At 45.0% G+C, this 16,471-nt stretch overlaps 1 protein-coding gene across 1 annotated transcript in view; it reads left to right on the top strand.

The window, feature by feature from the left end:
- The first annotated feature begins 359 nt into the window (after positions 1 to 359).
- The window catches only part of RBM22 (RNA binding motif protein 22), a 124,495-nt gene continuing 108,383 nt past the window's right edge, over positions 360 to 16,471 (top strand). Inside the window, exon 1 of the mRNA XM_069654036.1 lies at positions 360 to 588. Within this exon, the coding sequence (XP_069510137.1) occupies positions 535 to 588 (54 nt within the window). The 5' untranslated portion in view covers positions 360 to 534. The remainder of the gene's footprint in view (positions 589 to 16,471) is intronic.

The raw sequence follows: 16,471 nt of genomic DNA on the forward strand, positions 1-16,471 counted from the left end.
GATGTTATGATGTAGAACGTTCTTTGGTTTTATTAGCAGCGTTCTTCTCGTATGATTCTGGAACCTGCCGGGATCACATGAGAAGATGCTTGCGTGAGTGAAGGTCATTCATAGGGGACCTCCTCTAAATAAAATACAATACGATATACACATATTGTCGCGCTTATTTAAAACAGACTTCCCCCTCGCCCCCAATTCAGGGGTAATCCTGGGCTGCCGGCAAAACCAGGACTTCTGGCCACGTTAGATTGGCTTTTCAACATAGAGATTTCCATAAAATTCTTTCCTGCGCCAATTTCTGTTCAGTATATACGCAGTGCAGCCTTGCTTCTTTTGACTACAGGTTTATGTCAGTTTGCAAAACTGATCTGCACCTCTTTTTTTGTAAACATTTAACTCAACTCTGTGCTACACGCTGCGTTTGTCTCTATGGTTGAGTGTTTGGAATTGTATTTCCGGGTTCCCGCTGTATGATGGGATATCGGTGGCGCACGCAGGCGTGTTATTGGAGTTGGACGAGTTGATTACCCCAAGATGGCGACTTCCCTGGGATCGAATACATATAACCGGCAGAATTGGGAAGACGCGGTACGTTCAGATGGAGAGGGAGAGGGAGAGGGAGGGGCCCCGGTGTTGATGCATGAGTGTTCCGGGAAAGGCAGCAGTGGTGTTCAGTCTGCTTTAGAACAGCACATCGTTTTTACATCGCAGATTAGATTCGAGGGATGGGGAGGCTACTGACAACCTGGTCGTTGGTATTAGAAGTGACATCCCAAGCCTTAAGGTGGATTCTTGCTGGCTTGTGGAGAGTTGGCTGGTCTTGCACCTTTTCTACAGGTTGGGTAAAGTGGTGCAGTTAGCATCTGGGGTGCTTAGAAAGGGAGATTGGAAACGTTATATCTGTGGGGACATTACTTGCATTACTGAGTGACATGGATGTGGATGATAATGTTTCTGGTGGCTGGCATAGCAAAAGGGATATTTCACATAACGCGAGTTTGTCCTGGCACTATTTATAGCTAACACTTGGGTTGATGTGTGTAGACCTTACGGGAAACGACGATGGGGGCTTTAGTATAATGTAACTTGGCAGGCGATGTCACTCGAGGTGGCTGTTAACACTGATTTTGAGTGGGGCTAGATAGATTGACATTCCTTAATGACACAGCTGGGATTTAATAGTTTTAGGTAATACCATAGCAAGCGATTATGGCATCGCTTGCTATGGTATTACCTAAAAAGTTTACATCCCAGCTCTGTAATTTAAATATTCTTCTGGTGCATATAACTCGAGTAATCGTTGATATGTTCTGGGAAGTCCCGGCATATAACGTGAGGGGGTTAGTGACAGGATGGTACAGGCAAACTGTCAGAAAACAACGACCCTCTATATTGCCCTCCAGCAGTGCTTTAGATGGGCAGGTACTTGTCAGTCCTGAGTACCTGCACTTTTTTATTTGAAAGATAGTGCTAGCACTTCCCAACATGAAGCCAACACTTTTAATGGGGGCGGGGGGGGAGTGCTAACACTTCTCAACAGTAAGTGGTACGCTGGGATATTGTTTATTTTATTGTTTGAAGTGCAGAGCAGCAGAGCGCTTTAGGGTGTGGGTAGCCATCGTTTGGGCTAGCATCGTTTAACAGTAGCATAGTACTGTGAGACGAGGTCTGTGCAGCCATTGGAATTGGTCCTTGTTTAGGTTTTGTTGAAAAAGCAATGTTTTTGAGAGTTTGTGAAATTGGAGAATAGTGGGGGCATCCCAAGCCAACACCAGGATCAAATTCCAGAAGGTGGCTTCGTGACAAGAGAAGGATTGTTTGTGGGTCCTTTATTTGTGGGCGAGTTGTGATTTAAGCGGGTTGGTTGATTTGCTGAACGAGAAGCGTGTTCCACCAGATATGTGGAGCTTGGCCGCCAGATGTTCTCATATTACTCGTGACTGCGTTGTACATGATGCATGAGTCTTGAACAGTATCCTGGCCTAGAGAGTAAGCCAATGTAGTTTGTGTAGGCTGGGGGTGATTCAGTAACATTTCCATGCACCTGTAATAAGGCATGCTACAAAGTGGTAGACTGATTTTAGGGGAGCCAAGTGAGCAGCTTGGAGCCCCGTCAGGCAGGCATTGTTTCCTGCATCGATGTGTGGGACCACAAGGGCCTGCACTATGAAGACCTGTGGCGGGATGAAGTAATTTTTGCCAAGGGTAGAGATTTTCAGCCAGGGTGTTTTGGCCTTCTTTGCTGTGTGTTTCTGGAATGACATGCTGCTGTCAACGGAAAAGCCCAAGGATTTAGCAGAGTCAGAGTTGTGGATCAAATAATTCTAGCAAAAACAAAGAGGTGATGGCTGGAATAATTCTAGGCCAGTGGTCTTCAAACTTATTATGCCAAGGCCTCCCAGAGCAAAACAAATAATTGCCTGGACGCTCCTTCCCCGCCCACTGCCAATCCAAACATAGAAACCATGCAAGTAAACAAATGCTCCAGAAGTGCTTTTATTTTTTCAAAATACATTCCTACTTGTATATTCAGCGGATGGCAACTTGATTTTACAGAGCAAGTACTAATGGGAAGGGTCGGTACAGCCAATGCTGAAAACCCTATTTCCCATAAATTGGAAGACCCAAAGGGTAAGAGAGGCTGTATATCAAACCATGCCAAGGTAGGATACTCCAGGGTTACCTTCAGCCAAAAGTCACCCACTGCATTGTTATTAAATTCAGATTGTATGGTAGTGTCAAATTTAAGCTCAATCAGCACCTCCTCAACTGGAAGATGCACCCCCCCCTCCTCTGCCAGAAAAGGCAATGCCCAGTCATTGATACCAGCGTTTTCTTCAGGGAAGTATTTATCTTTTTACCTTCATATTGTTAGGTGACTTGTGATTGGTGCTAGGACATTGTACTCCGTTTCCTCAATTGCTTCTGCAAGCAATGGGAACTGAACTGCTACCCCATCTCCAATTGTTCTTTTTCAAAGGTCTAGCTTCCTCTTGAAGGCAAATACTTTTGTATTCATTGTGAGTTAATTGGCATTGGCTCCTTGCGAAGACACATTGAGGGTATTTAGCTTATCTAAAATATCAGCAAGGTACAGCATGAGCAGGGATCACACAGATAGTTTGCTTTGCTTTGACGGTATCCACATCCAAAGGGAATTGCTGCACTTTGTTTCAGAGTTCAAACACACGTTGCAGCACTCTTCCCCTGGACAGCCATCTGATTTATGGGTGAAAGAACAAACCATCATGCTCTGACCCCATTTCTGCACAGACAATTGCAAAGGGACGTGCTCTTGTCGGCATCAGAAAGTTAATTGTCCATATTCCGAGCACCAAGCGCTTCAAATTGAATTATGCAGTGTTCATGCAACATGCAGAGCGACTGCTGATACTTTGGCCTTCAACCCCGATCTTCACACATTAAAGGAGCACCATCCGTGCAGATTCCTAAGCAGGCTTCCCATTGAAACTATGACTGCTCATAAAATCATTTAAAATGTCAAACAGTTCTGATGCTGTTGCCCTGGTATTAATGGCACTACAAAACAAAAAATCCTCCATTATTGTTGTTGCCCCACAGTACCTTACATAGGCTATTAAATGAGCCTCCCTGGATACATCTGTTGCCTCATCCAACTGTAACGCAAAGAGACTGGTTACAGCTGTGTGATTAATTGTGCAGTTATATTTCCTGCCATCCCAGACACATGTCGGCTGATGGTGGGGTCTTGCAGAGGAATAATTTTTAGTTTGTCCGATACACTTTCAGCACCCATTCTGCTGCACGTTTCCATGGCTGCTGTTAGAACGACTTTCTCAGTGTCAGTGAAAGGGTTTTTATTTTTGGCAAGGAGGTAGGCAATGTCATAAGATGCTTTCATTGCACTGGCTGGAGTAGAAGCAATATTTTGCACTGTACTTTTCTGCTGGCTAATTACTTGTAATTTGCCAGCAAAGAAGTCTCTGCTCTTGCCAATGCGATCCCCATGTTTTGTTTCCAAGAGGCTTCTTAATCTGGTTGGTTTCAGGCTCTCATTGGCTAATGTTGCTCCACACACTGAGGCCTCGCTTCACCTCTGACCACAATGGAAGTAAATCCAAGGTTTTAATATATGGCATCATACTTCCTGGCTTTTTTCCTGTGATAATAGCTGCGCCTGCCTTCCTTTTGAAAATTACACATTTCCAAATGGGAATAGATGAAACAATTGTCAACTCCCATATTAATGCCCTTTCACACGCTTTGTTGATAACCTGCATTTTACATAGCGAATGGAGTACAGTAGAATCTGGAAATGGTAATTCCTAAGGTGGGATCGGGTGTTTGTGGTGTGGTGAGTTATAGTGATCTTATAGTTTACTTTTCAAAATACACAAATCGCATAGCATGTCAACCAGACAATGTTTCATTTTATACATCCTAAAGGGGGCCAGTTGACCCGAAGCAGCACACCGGGAGATGCATTTTGGAACACTCAACATTGTAAACACACCTCCTAGTTCAGATTGTAAATAGTATTGTATTTACAGGTACCCAGTTAATAAAGTCCGTACCCAGTTAATAAAGTCCACACTTGACGCACTCCATCTGCATTCAGTTAATACAACAACCTTGTAAAAACTAAATGATAATAGCTGGTAGCTTTTCAGGCCCTAGCAAGCAGGCTCTGCTGCTGTGGGAGAAGTGAGGCCCATTGTTCCATCAACTATCAGCTACGGCCCTCATTTCTTTTACAACTGAGGTTGCACTGTGTGCATTGTAAAGTGCACAGCCTCTGCAGGAGAAACAAGGACCATGGAAGCTCTGTGATATCAACTTGAACAGAGCCCCTGTGGTCCTCATTTCTCCCCTGCTTAGTGAAAACAGTCTGAGGCACTCCTGGGGTGCATACATTACAATGGTGACAAAAGGTAAGGTTAACTGCTGCAGTTTATCATGAGATGGCCAGCCAGCAGGGAGCTTAAGCACCAACCGCCCACTGGTCCGCTATAAACCCTTCTATGTTGGCAAGTGGCTGGTGTGGAAAAACCAGTGTTGGAAAGCAATGGGGTGATAATATTGGGCTTTATCCCCTGGCAGGTGATGCTGGACGGGCCTCAGGAAACACAGATTGTAATGCAAGCTCTTCAAAGTGCACATTTTAAGTCCCAGAACAAAAATGGAGAAAGGAATGCTGTCTGGCAACATGGGGGCAGTTGCCACCTCCACCACATGACTCAGTGAAAGCCACTCTCATATGAAAAGGTGGAAGTGGCATGGCGCCTCTCATTTGAAAAGCGTGAAATGCCCTAGTGCCTACCCTGGCCACTGCTGCTGCAGGAGAAATTAGCTGTTCCATCATCTTGAACAGAGCTCTTACAGTCCTCCATTATTTCCTGCTAATGGTGGAATCAGTCTGCGGCACACAGCTTGTAAAGCAAAGTGCACATTTTAAGCCCCCAAAAAAAATACTGAGAAAGGAATACATTGCTGTGGTAAGAGTTTTGACTGGCAACATGGGGGCAGTTGCTCTCTTCCACCTCCCACCCCAAGACACAGTGAACGCCCTGCGTATGAAATGGTTGAAATGCCCTGGTGCCTCACATTTGAAAAGGGTAAAATGCCATGGCACCTTCCCTGGACACTGCTGCTGCAGGAGAAATGAGGACCATGGGGCCTCTGTTGTATCAACGAGAACAGAGGCCCCACCCCATGTTTTTCCATGTGTGTTCTAGGCGCGTGCATAGCAAAGCAGGAACCTCGGGCCAGAATGCAACTCCAAAGTCCATGGTCGGCAAGCTGAAGCAGGATCAATGAAGCTGCAGATGAGCATTACTTATTGTTTATTTTAGCTGGCACAGATTGGCCCACCAACCCTACCATTCCCTCCCATCTGAAAGTAGGGCAGGAAACCATTATGTCACTAATGAGCGATCATTAGTGATGTCCTGCTCTACAATCCGATGGGAGGGGCTGGTAGTGGTGGCAAAAGAAGTTAAGAGCTTTTTCTTTTTTTTTCATTTTTTATGAATAGGGTGCAAATGGAGCCTGGGAGCCTCTTACACAGGCCCAGCCCTGTCACGCTAACATGTGTGGCAGGGGACGGATCGGGCTGCTGCTGGTTGAAGAAGCAATCGCCCGATCCGTTTGCATTCTGTTTTTTGTTTGTTTGTACTGTGGGTGCGCGCCTGCCTGGGCATGATGCTGCAGCCCACAGGGGGGGGGGCGCGCCCCACAGTTTGAATACCGCTGTTCTAGGCGCATATCATTGAGCCATTGTTGGATAAATAGTTTAGCGGGTGGACCGATGAGGACGAATTCACTCTTGGATGGGTTTAGTGTGCGATATCCAGTCGACATCCAGTACTGGATGATGGCAATGTAATCGTGGAGACGAATGATGTCCTTGCGCTATTTACTGTCATGTACTACTGAGTATCGTCTGCGTATTGTTGGGTGGCTATATTTATCTTTGAGGATTTGTTTTTGAATATTTATAATGCTCTCGGAACGGACTTAAAGGTGCAGCTGGAACAAAGGAAGAAAAGACATACCACCGAGTAAAGGAGGATGAAAAGCTACCAAGTAAACCACCTTGCTCCTATTTAAACAGGAAGGTTTTAAGGGCCTTCCGAAACGGAGTGTCTGACAGCCCTTGATCGCCAAAGGAATGCTGTTCCAGAGCCTTGGACCGAAGACAGCAAATCTTCTATTTCCTCTGGAAACACAAACCGCGCGGGGGGGACACTCGGCAGCAACTGGTCCCTTGAATGCAGTGTCCTTGAGGGATTGTGATGACACATTTTGGTACTTGGGTACTCTGGGGCCAACCTGTTTACGCATTTAAAAATCAAACCTGCCACTTTAAATGTAATGGTCTTCCACTGCCAGCCAGTGAAGTTTTTTGCACAGCGGGGAGACATGAGCCGATCTACTAAACTGGCCAACCAGTCTGACCGCTGCGTTTTGGGCTTGCAGAAGCCTATACATTTGCTTGGTGGAAATGCCCATCAACAGGAGGCTGCCCAGAGGCTCCATGTAAAGATTAAAAAGGATTGGTGAGAGGATGGAGCCTTGGGGGACTCGGCAGGAGACCTGAAGTCTGTTAGAGTGCAAAGGTTTATCTGGATGGCTTGGTGTCTGCCCAAGAGATAGGAGGTAAACGAAATTGGGGAAGTGCCAACGAATCCCATCCTGTGGCCAAGATGGGGGAGTAGGATATAGTGGTTGACTGTGATGAATGAAGCTGAGAGGTCGAGGATGAGGAGGAGGCTTGAGTCGACCTTATCTATGATTTGGAGGGCATCATCCACCACTTGGCTGTTTCGATGCTACACTTGGGTTGGAACCTTTTAGTTGTGCGATTCTGGTGAGGAGTTGTGTAGCGACTACTTTTTCCAAGAGTTTACCAATAAACTGGATGTTCGTAATGGGCAACTGGGTGTTTGGCAGATTAGGAGGATCCACTAACCTGTGCCCAGTCTACCCTGCCTACCTTCACCGGGAGGTCACCCTCACATTCTTAAGTGTATTTTGTCTAGATGGATCCTATAGATGAGGCTCGCCGTTCATGGTTGTTGAGAGCCTTGGCCTGTGAAATGCAGTGTTTTCCTTTTTTGTTGCCTAAAGCAAGACGGGTGAACATCGAGGCCGAGGACCGTGTCCACTTCTTTTCTTCTAGAGCGGCAAGAACAGTGTATGCCTTTCTAGTTGGCAGTTTAGCACAGCCAAGGGCAGTTTCCTTCTCTCAAGCTCGTTCTCTTTTGCCATGCAGGACAAGAGAGTAGGGACAGCGTCCCTCTCTCAAGCCCCTTGGTGGGGACAGGATAGGTGTCTGCTGTTCAGGGGTGACCAGGCAGGGGCAGAGGCTAGGGACAGAGTCCCTAGGGATAGCGGGTACATGCACGGTGTGTTTCCATTTCAAGCACTGCTTTCTGGTCTGGAATATGACTTGTGGTGCCCGGTGGGGTTTGGGGCCTATTGAGCCTTCCAGTCTCTGACCAGTAGGAGTGTGTCATGCTTATGCTGGTTGAGTTGGAGGACAATCTTGAAACGTCAATTTTCCCATTCCTGCCTATCTATTGAGGTGCAAGTCTTGGCTGTTCAGGTAATGATGGTTGTGTAAAATCATCCCTTTGTGTGGTGGCCATAACAGGGCTTTGGCAATCTGTGTCTTTGCTTGGCGTCAAGTGTTATCACTTGGGTTGGGTACTGCGAGAAAACCAGTGTGGGCTCCCATTTCTAACTCTTGGCGGTGGTGATAACAAGGTCTCTTACATCCCCATGGTGTGCGCTTTTTGAAATCCCTATTTGGGGGAGGTCTTTAGATATTTTTGTAGTGGGTTTAAGCAGGGCGGGTTTAAGCATGGCCGACCCTAGACATGGGCCTATTGTGCCGTTGCCCAGGGCCCTGCGATCATGGGGGTCCGCAGACAGGCACCAGCTGCCAATTGTAACTCATGTAATTCATAAACTGGGCGTCATAGTTCTGTCTCTTGGCTTACTCCTGGCAAGTTCTTTTTATGAAACCTTACATGAACACTTTGAGTATTTACATAATTGTTCTGTGATGTCACTGAATATACAAATAAGGGGGCCCACAAATATCTTTTGACGCCCATGGCCCTGAAAATTCTAGGGCCGTCCCTCGGTGGAATCCTGCTGAAGGTTATTGGGGTTGTGGGACAGGCACCCTTGTCTCAAGACTTCTTCCTGCCAACAAACTGGCTTACCTTCTAGGCGCCTTTGTCTTCCCTCAGCAGAAACACCGTGGCCTGTATTTTGATAGCAGTGCTCTCACGTGGGCATTCGTCACACCTCTGCTGTAGGAGCAATATCGTGATGTCCTGTTTTGTAGCAGTTGTGGCAAAGAGGGTTGTAATGGAGCAGCCCATAATGCAAGAATGTCTTCATTTTAATGTTCAGACTATACATGTCAGAGGACGGGAGAGAGATGAATTCATTACACTGTTTTTTTCTCCTCATCCATCTAACCGTTTCCCTTTCCTTGCAGATTACGGTCTGAAAATCCCATGACGGGGCACTATATTCAATTTCTGGGATAAGCCCAGTTGCTCAGAGACTGTTTTGTTTTGGCACAGTTTCAAAACTTTGTAACCTAAAGGTAAAATGGAAATATGTCACCAAAATAAAAACGAAAATGGGCCATTTACACTGGTTCGTTACACAAACATGACTGTTATTACAAGAGGTTTACAGGTATATAAACTGCAGAGGATGCCATTTATTTTGCCCGTAAGTCGTATTGGGAGCAAATTGTTCTCATGCTCTGCACTGTAGCATTGAAGACTGCTCAAAGAGCTTGTTGCCCAGTAAACTGAGATGTTTCCTAAGTTATCTGGACTCACCCTGTTGACCTAAGTAGGCCACTACACCTTGGAAGTGTTGGAAAATGGTGGTTTATTTACAGATTATTTCCAGCATAGCCTAGCAACTACCTAATATGGTCCCAGTCACCACAATTCGCCAGGTTTGTTGGTAGTACCCACTGACTGCTCGGGCAACGGCATCAGGACTGTATACTCCAAACAGAGCAAGCATACTGAAAGCTCTCCCCACAACCTGGTTGTGCCTTCAGGGTCATCCACTTATCTGTACTATTGAACTGGCTGTTCGGGGCTGATTGGCCCTTTGCTGATGACCTTTGGTGCATACCACCTTAACGATTCTCGCACACACTTGATCTTGTGTGGTGGCCCTACTGCACCATATAGTACTTCACAATCAGTCTGTCATAGCCTTTTTATTTTTTAATAACACATTTTATTGTATTTTATTCAAAAACAAGAACATTCAGTACAAGAAGCACATACTTACATACATATATCAAAGGCACTACATTCCGCCACTAAATTAGTTTCACCAGTAGAGCGTGTTACAGACACATTTCCGCACTATATCTGGCGTGAGTTCGGACCCACAAATCATAATTTATTTGCTATCTAGCTTGTTCCCATGTCTGCCATATTTTGTGCGCTTTCCCAGGACAGCCCTAGCTGTATAGACCTGATGTTCCATTGCTATACAGGCTTCCACCTCCGACGCCCATTGGTCATATTGGGGAGTAATCTCCGAGCCCCAAAGTTGTGCAATGTTCCTTTTGGCCAGCCCTGTGGTTGTTGAGAATAAAAGTTTTTCATATCGGGTCATTTCATCCTCCTCCTCAATCCCCAATAACATTAATTTTGGTTCGTTAGGAATTGGACGGCCCAAGACTCTAGATCGTCTATTACAACATTTTCCCCAGAAATATTTGATGCGTACGCATTGCCATAAGATGTGATAGAAGGTGCCCTCTTCCTGTTTGCACCGTAAACAGTTCGCATCTGTAATTTTGCCCCACCGGTACAAAGTCGGTCGTGGATAATATATTCTGTGTAACAATTTTAACTGTATAAGTCTGATCCTAGCCGATATTGCTATCTCCCTGGGGTACATTAAGGCTGATGTCCAGTCCTCAGGTAACAGTGGGCCCACATCCCTTTCCCATTTGGCTTTCAAACTACACATTTCTTTCGTGGCAAAGGAGGAGACAGCACTGTACATCACAGATGTAGTTTTGACATTCACACTGTCCAGTACGATGTTCCTCTCTATGGGTGTACATTCTGGTATATCAACAACTGTCATAGCCTTTTGATGACAATTATGTAACAAAGGCAAACCCTACTCAGGAACCCTTAACTGCACAGAGTTCCACTTGCAGACAATGTATTATGAAAGTATCCTATATTTGTGATTGAATGATGCCATCTAGTGAGGGCAGATTGCCTGAGTTTCCTTTGTATTAAATAAAATGTTAATTACTTTTTGGAAAGGGAGGTCTGCTAATCGGGGCGGGGGAGCTTTCATATAGCTCCATGCCACAAACATAGTGCATGGAGGTGCCCTTGCTTTACCAGCATCCTGACACCCACAGCATCAGCCCTGCTGTGACAATAATGCATGTTCATAGCTCACATGTGCATTCCTGACGGACATAATAATTGTGTATCCTTGTCATCATGGAATTACAATAAACTGTAAATCTTAGCCATCCCTTGTTATGCATGGTGGCTACTAAGGTCACACAATTATACAGCCACTGCAATTTAGTATCGTACTAGTGTCAGCTTGGTGAAGCAGTCAGCATCCTTGATGGGTATATGCACTTGCTGTCAGCCCTGGGTGTCTCAACAACAGCCATGAGGGACAATGGCCAGGAAGCTCCCTTTTTATCCCCCTGGAGGAAGGGCAACACCTGCTTTGCATGGCACAGGCTCCACTGGGAATCGGTGCTTCAAAGGCAGCACTGACATAACAAATCTGGAACTCTGTTGATGATCTATTGCAAAGCCCTCTGCCATAGAGATGAAGACTAAAACCTCCACGGCAGAGCATCCCCAGTGAACAGTGGGGGGTTACAATGCTGTTGAGCCAAGGCCTCTCTATTGGCTGTGCATTGGAGCCAGGATCCTGCTCACTGGCTTTGAAGGTCCCCTGTAGGTGCCAGACAAATTCCTGGACAGAAGTGCAGATCGGAGGACTGGCCGTGTCCCTGGAGACTCTGGATTGGGCCTCACAGCAGCCCAGAAGTCCAGAAGCAGCTCAAATCCTTTTTCATCACTTCCAGACACATTTGAGATGGTTCAGCTACGTTTATAGCAGTTTGAGCTGCTCGAGGACCAGCAGTGCTATTTTTGACACTATGCATCTTCGAGCTGCTAACCCACCTTTTGAAGCACTCCAGGTGCTGACTTGAACCTTTGCAGTGCACTGCATCGCTTGACTTCATAGGAGTAACTGATTTGAGCGCAGATTAGACCTGCTGGGAGCCTTGTCCTTGCCTGTCTTGTATGCTGACTCGTACCAGAAGCATTGCTTTGCTGCTGATTCTACCACTGTCTTGAACTGTTGGAAGCCATTGACTGTCTTAAACCCAACGACAGCCTGCACATAGAATCCAATCGACTGTGACTGGCCAGTTTGAGCTCATGACTTGAACTTCCTTACATCACCTCGATTGCAGTAAATGTGAGTAAAAGGCCTGCTCGATGCTATTGAGCACCATGGACGAGAACAAAAGGTATTTTGAAGAGGCCCTGTCCTCCTCGCCCACTTTAAGGGTCATAGTGATGTTTAAACCCCACCCCCACATCTCCCCTTTGCCTGTTTGAACATTGACTTTACCACAGAAGTCTTCTTGCTTGTCTACCACTGCCTTTTCGAACAGGAGTGCCCCCTTTCTTATCAAAAGTCTGCATTTTCTGTTTTCCCTTTAAGGTGTGGGTCTGTAGTGGGTTTTAATTTTGTATTCGTGAATGGCATTGCTTTTATTTTCATTGAAGGACATATTTTTTATAGAACCTTAATTGGACTTTTTATTTTTTTATTTTGGAACCATTGTACGACAAGCCAGCATGATTTAACTGGGCAGCTATAGCTCATCATCCAGAAACAGTATGTGTTACTAACTACGTATTGCCCCTCTGAACTGCTGCACATGGACAATCCTTTTGATGTTGGTTAGCGCATGGCTTCCTTTCTGCAATCCCGATCTATGGTCCATCTGGATGGATCCACATGTACCCAATCTATCACAAACCATACCTTTTCCTCTCCAAAATGTTATATTTTCACTTTAGTACCTCCTTTTAAAAAAACAAAAAAAAATCTGTTGTTTCATTGTGTGAAACGAAAGAAAAAGCAAGTGATAAATCAATTTAAAAAGCAATAAGGGGAGAGAAAGAAGAGTTCACAGCAGCAACATCTAAGCAACATTCACTGAAAAAAGGCTGACTTTCGGGGTATAGCGTCCTTTCATCGACACCCGTGTTTACGATGGGTGTCTTTTTCTGCTGCATTTTGGGGGCTGGGCAAGGGCAACTAAAGGGTTGGGGGTCGACGGGAATAAAAAATCGGGGGGACTTGGGGCTCCCCCACCCCCAAATAAAAAAATGTTTTAAACCTTTTTTTTCGGCAAAAATTCAGCGGCAAACCACCCGTCATAACGTGTGTCGATGAAATGACACCGAACCCCTTTGTACACCTTTTATAGTTTTTATTAGTGAGGGAATTGCATATTATTCACATTATTTAAAACCGGCATCATATTTCACCTAACAGTGAGATACAAAGTCAAATGCACATTTAAATCTTGTTTTCAGCAGCTTTCCCTGACATTGTTCGTCTCCCCACTGCTAGTTTTTATGTTACAATATTGCCAAAAAGAAGCACTCCTTTTTTACATTTTCTTTTTAATTCAGATTTAAAAACTGACCACTGCATGAAAGATGTCCACTTTTTAATAGTTCTACACTAGCATTTAGATTGACTCATTTCTCTTCTTATTTTAAGCCCATAGCAAGGGACCCATAGATGCAGTGATTTACCAGTGATCGGATTGTGTGAAAGATAGGACTAGACTCAGTCGAAACTAGTCAATTTACTGTTCCAAGGTGAACATTGTGTTTAGTCACATGCCAAATGTGCTTGTCAACGAAGTGTGACTAATACATTCATACTAACGTTCGGGCTGTGTCTTGACGGTCACAGTTTTGGTAAATACGGCGAACTCTAGTACAAGGAGGGAAAGTGGTTTTCTCAGGATTGCAATCCTCACTGGAGCACAATTCAAGTGAGATAGAAGCCACCAACTTGGTTGCTTGGCTGCACCTTTTCCCAAGAAGTAGTGGCATGTTGGCTTTAGCGAGCACTTGATAGTTTCTGTAGAATGTTACTTCTGAAATGTTATGTCCCTGATGATGCCACAGCTCTACTGCCGTTCTCTTATCTTCGAATCTGCCTGAGTAAAATGTGAATCGCAGTGTTTATCACCAGTGGGGCACTAACTAAGCATATATAATAATGTTTATATAGGTTACATGGCCTACATTTTAGCACCATCAGAACGCACCAGCCTCAGCCTCATGAGAATACACAGTGCATGTTAACATATCGCTTATATTCAATGGACCACATAAAGCCACTCTCTTTCTCAGTTGCAAGGGTAGTTATATCTACCTATATTTGTAATACATATGCTATGTTTATATTACAGGGATTTATACTGAGCACAGCTACTATTTGTATGGTCTCCAGACACCCCAGCTTCTTGGAAAAAGAGGAGAGTGAGTTGGCTAAGTGGGAAGAGAGGGAGAAGGCAAGATGGGTTTGCTGCTGTTAGTCCGTGCAGGTCGGAATTACCCGGTTACTGTGTGGAGGATCCTTTTAGGTGTTTTTGTTGGGGGGCACAGGTCAATTGTGTCCAGATGGGACCCTTGGTTGCCACTGGTGCCATGACGCGCTGGTTAGGGCGGTAGTAAATAAGTTGGTGTCCAGAGTTCTGATGTTTGATATCTTAATGACCGGATTTGAAATAGCAGTGTGTGGAGTGTTGGTCTGTGTGTTGTGAGCAGTTGGAAATGAAAGACTGACACAAGGTTGCTGTATTCTTGGTTAAAGACTTTTTTTATTAAACAAAAATGGTTTGGGAAATCTCCTCTCTAGCTCTATACTAAAGAGCTCTATATTAAAGAGTAACTTCCCTACCTAGAAACTAAAACTAAGGATCTGTCTGTGTCAGGAGGTCAGTAACTGAAAAGTTGTCCTTGTGTCCAAAGCAACCTATCCTGACCCTCAGACTTATAAACAAACAATAAAAGGCACAAGGGAATGTCTTTAGCTTGATGTTAGAAAAAGTGTTTGAAACCAAAAGTATAAGGACGATTCCCACAAAAATGTTCTCCAAGGTAAAGGCCCTTGGATCCCGAGGGTGGTCCCCTTCCCCTGGACTCTTAAACGGGATGGCAAAAATGTCTCTTTAGCTAACAGTTCCCTTATGTCTTCACTGGACTCTCAAAGTTCTTGTTCAAACAAAATGTTTTTACAGTCTTTCTTGTACCTTTTGCAGATTACCTGGTATGCTCGCTTCGCAGGAATCTTTATACAATTTTCAGCTTCCTGGAGTACTCATCTGCCAGGACTTCTCTTTAGGGTTTTCAGATCATCTGCTGTACTCTCCTGCCAGGAATCTTTGTACAGTTTCAGATGCTTTGGGTATTCACCAGCCAGGACTCTTATCTGTTTCACAGGTCTTTGATACAACACAATAGCATATACCATGTGGTGCTTGGTATATCTATCTATGGTAATATTTGCTCAAACGTGTTTGGTCAAACTTTTCTCCCAAATTGGCATCTCATGCATCCGTACTTCATTTGGGGTTGCCTTTGCACTTGCCTTGACTGCATTCAAACAAACCTTACCTTTGTATATTTTCTGCGTTAGCAATGTTGTACCATTCAATCACTTGTGGATGAAGTAGATGGAAAAAGAAGGGAACGAGTGGATGGAAAGGACTGAGTGGATGGAGTGGATATATCTCTGTATCTCCTATTTATGCTATGTATTGCTATGTACCTGTATCCCCATGTTATCTGTATCGCATGTTTACCCTATCCATCCTGTTGCTTTATATACATATGCCGCTATGTACGCCCCCTGTCGTTCTCTCGTGCTTGGTCGCAGGCGCTTTACTGATGACCACCATATCACACTACTACGCTTACTCTCTCCTATACACCATCATTCAACTAGAACATAGCTATACTATGACACATTCGTCCTAGCTGTTCTCATACTATCATGCCCCCACGAACACCCCATTATCCTAATAAAACAAAGCTAGCTGAGCACACACCGGCTAGCTTAGGCGTTTCCTCAGGCATAACGCAGCCCGAACTCAGTCTGGGTGTCCACCCTCCAGACTGCACACATCCAACTGATTTCCTCAGCACCACACCTACCGCTAAGAAGCAGCTATCGTGCAACAACCACACCAGCTGCAAACACATCCGGGGCGCCCATGCACCAATATGAGTCTCTTTCTCTCTTTCTCTCTTTCTCTCTTTCTCTCTTTCTCTCTTTCTCTCTTTCTCTCTTTCTATCTCTCTTTTTCTTTCTTTCTCTCTTCCTCTTTCTCTCTTTTTCTTTCTTTCTCTTTTCTCTTGAACTGTGGTTCCCGAGGGCGTTCAACCTACCAGTGCTTTGAGTTCATACCTGTTCTGATCTTGATGGTCGTGCAGATTTATTGCACCTCCGTCCCCAAGTACCGCACAGGCAAGATAACCAACTACCTGTGCAGTCTTTGAGGCCACAGGTATTGTAGCCGTCAGTCAGGAACCGGGAACACCGGAAAGAACCCAGACCACTGTAAGGCAATAAGCAATGTATAAGCAAACAGAGGGCAATAGGAATGTAAACTAAACACAGCTGCAATAAGGCTTACCCCGATGGATGACAGGAGAACCCTCAAAACGATGAAGAGCAGTGAATCGGGGGCCAGGTGAATAGGGTTCAATCTGACTTGCAGGAAGGCAACACCCAGGATCAGGATGGCAAAGATCCAAAGGTACAAGGTGCAAATACAGGAGCAACAGGTCCAAAGTTCCAAGGATGCCAAGTAAAGGGAAAGTTCCAAAGGAGTCCA

Source organism: Ambystoma mexicanum, chromosome 3q (assembly GCF_040938575.1).
Source record: "Ambystoma mexicanum isolate Mex_15411 chromosome 3q, UKY_AmexF1_1, whole genome shotgun sequence".
NCBI lineage: Eukaryota > Metazoa > Chordata > Amphibia > Caudata > Ambystomatidae > Ambystoma > Ambystoma mexicanum.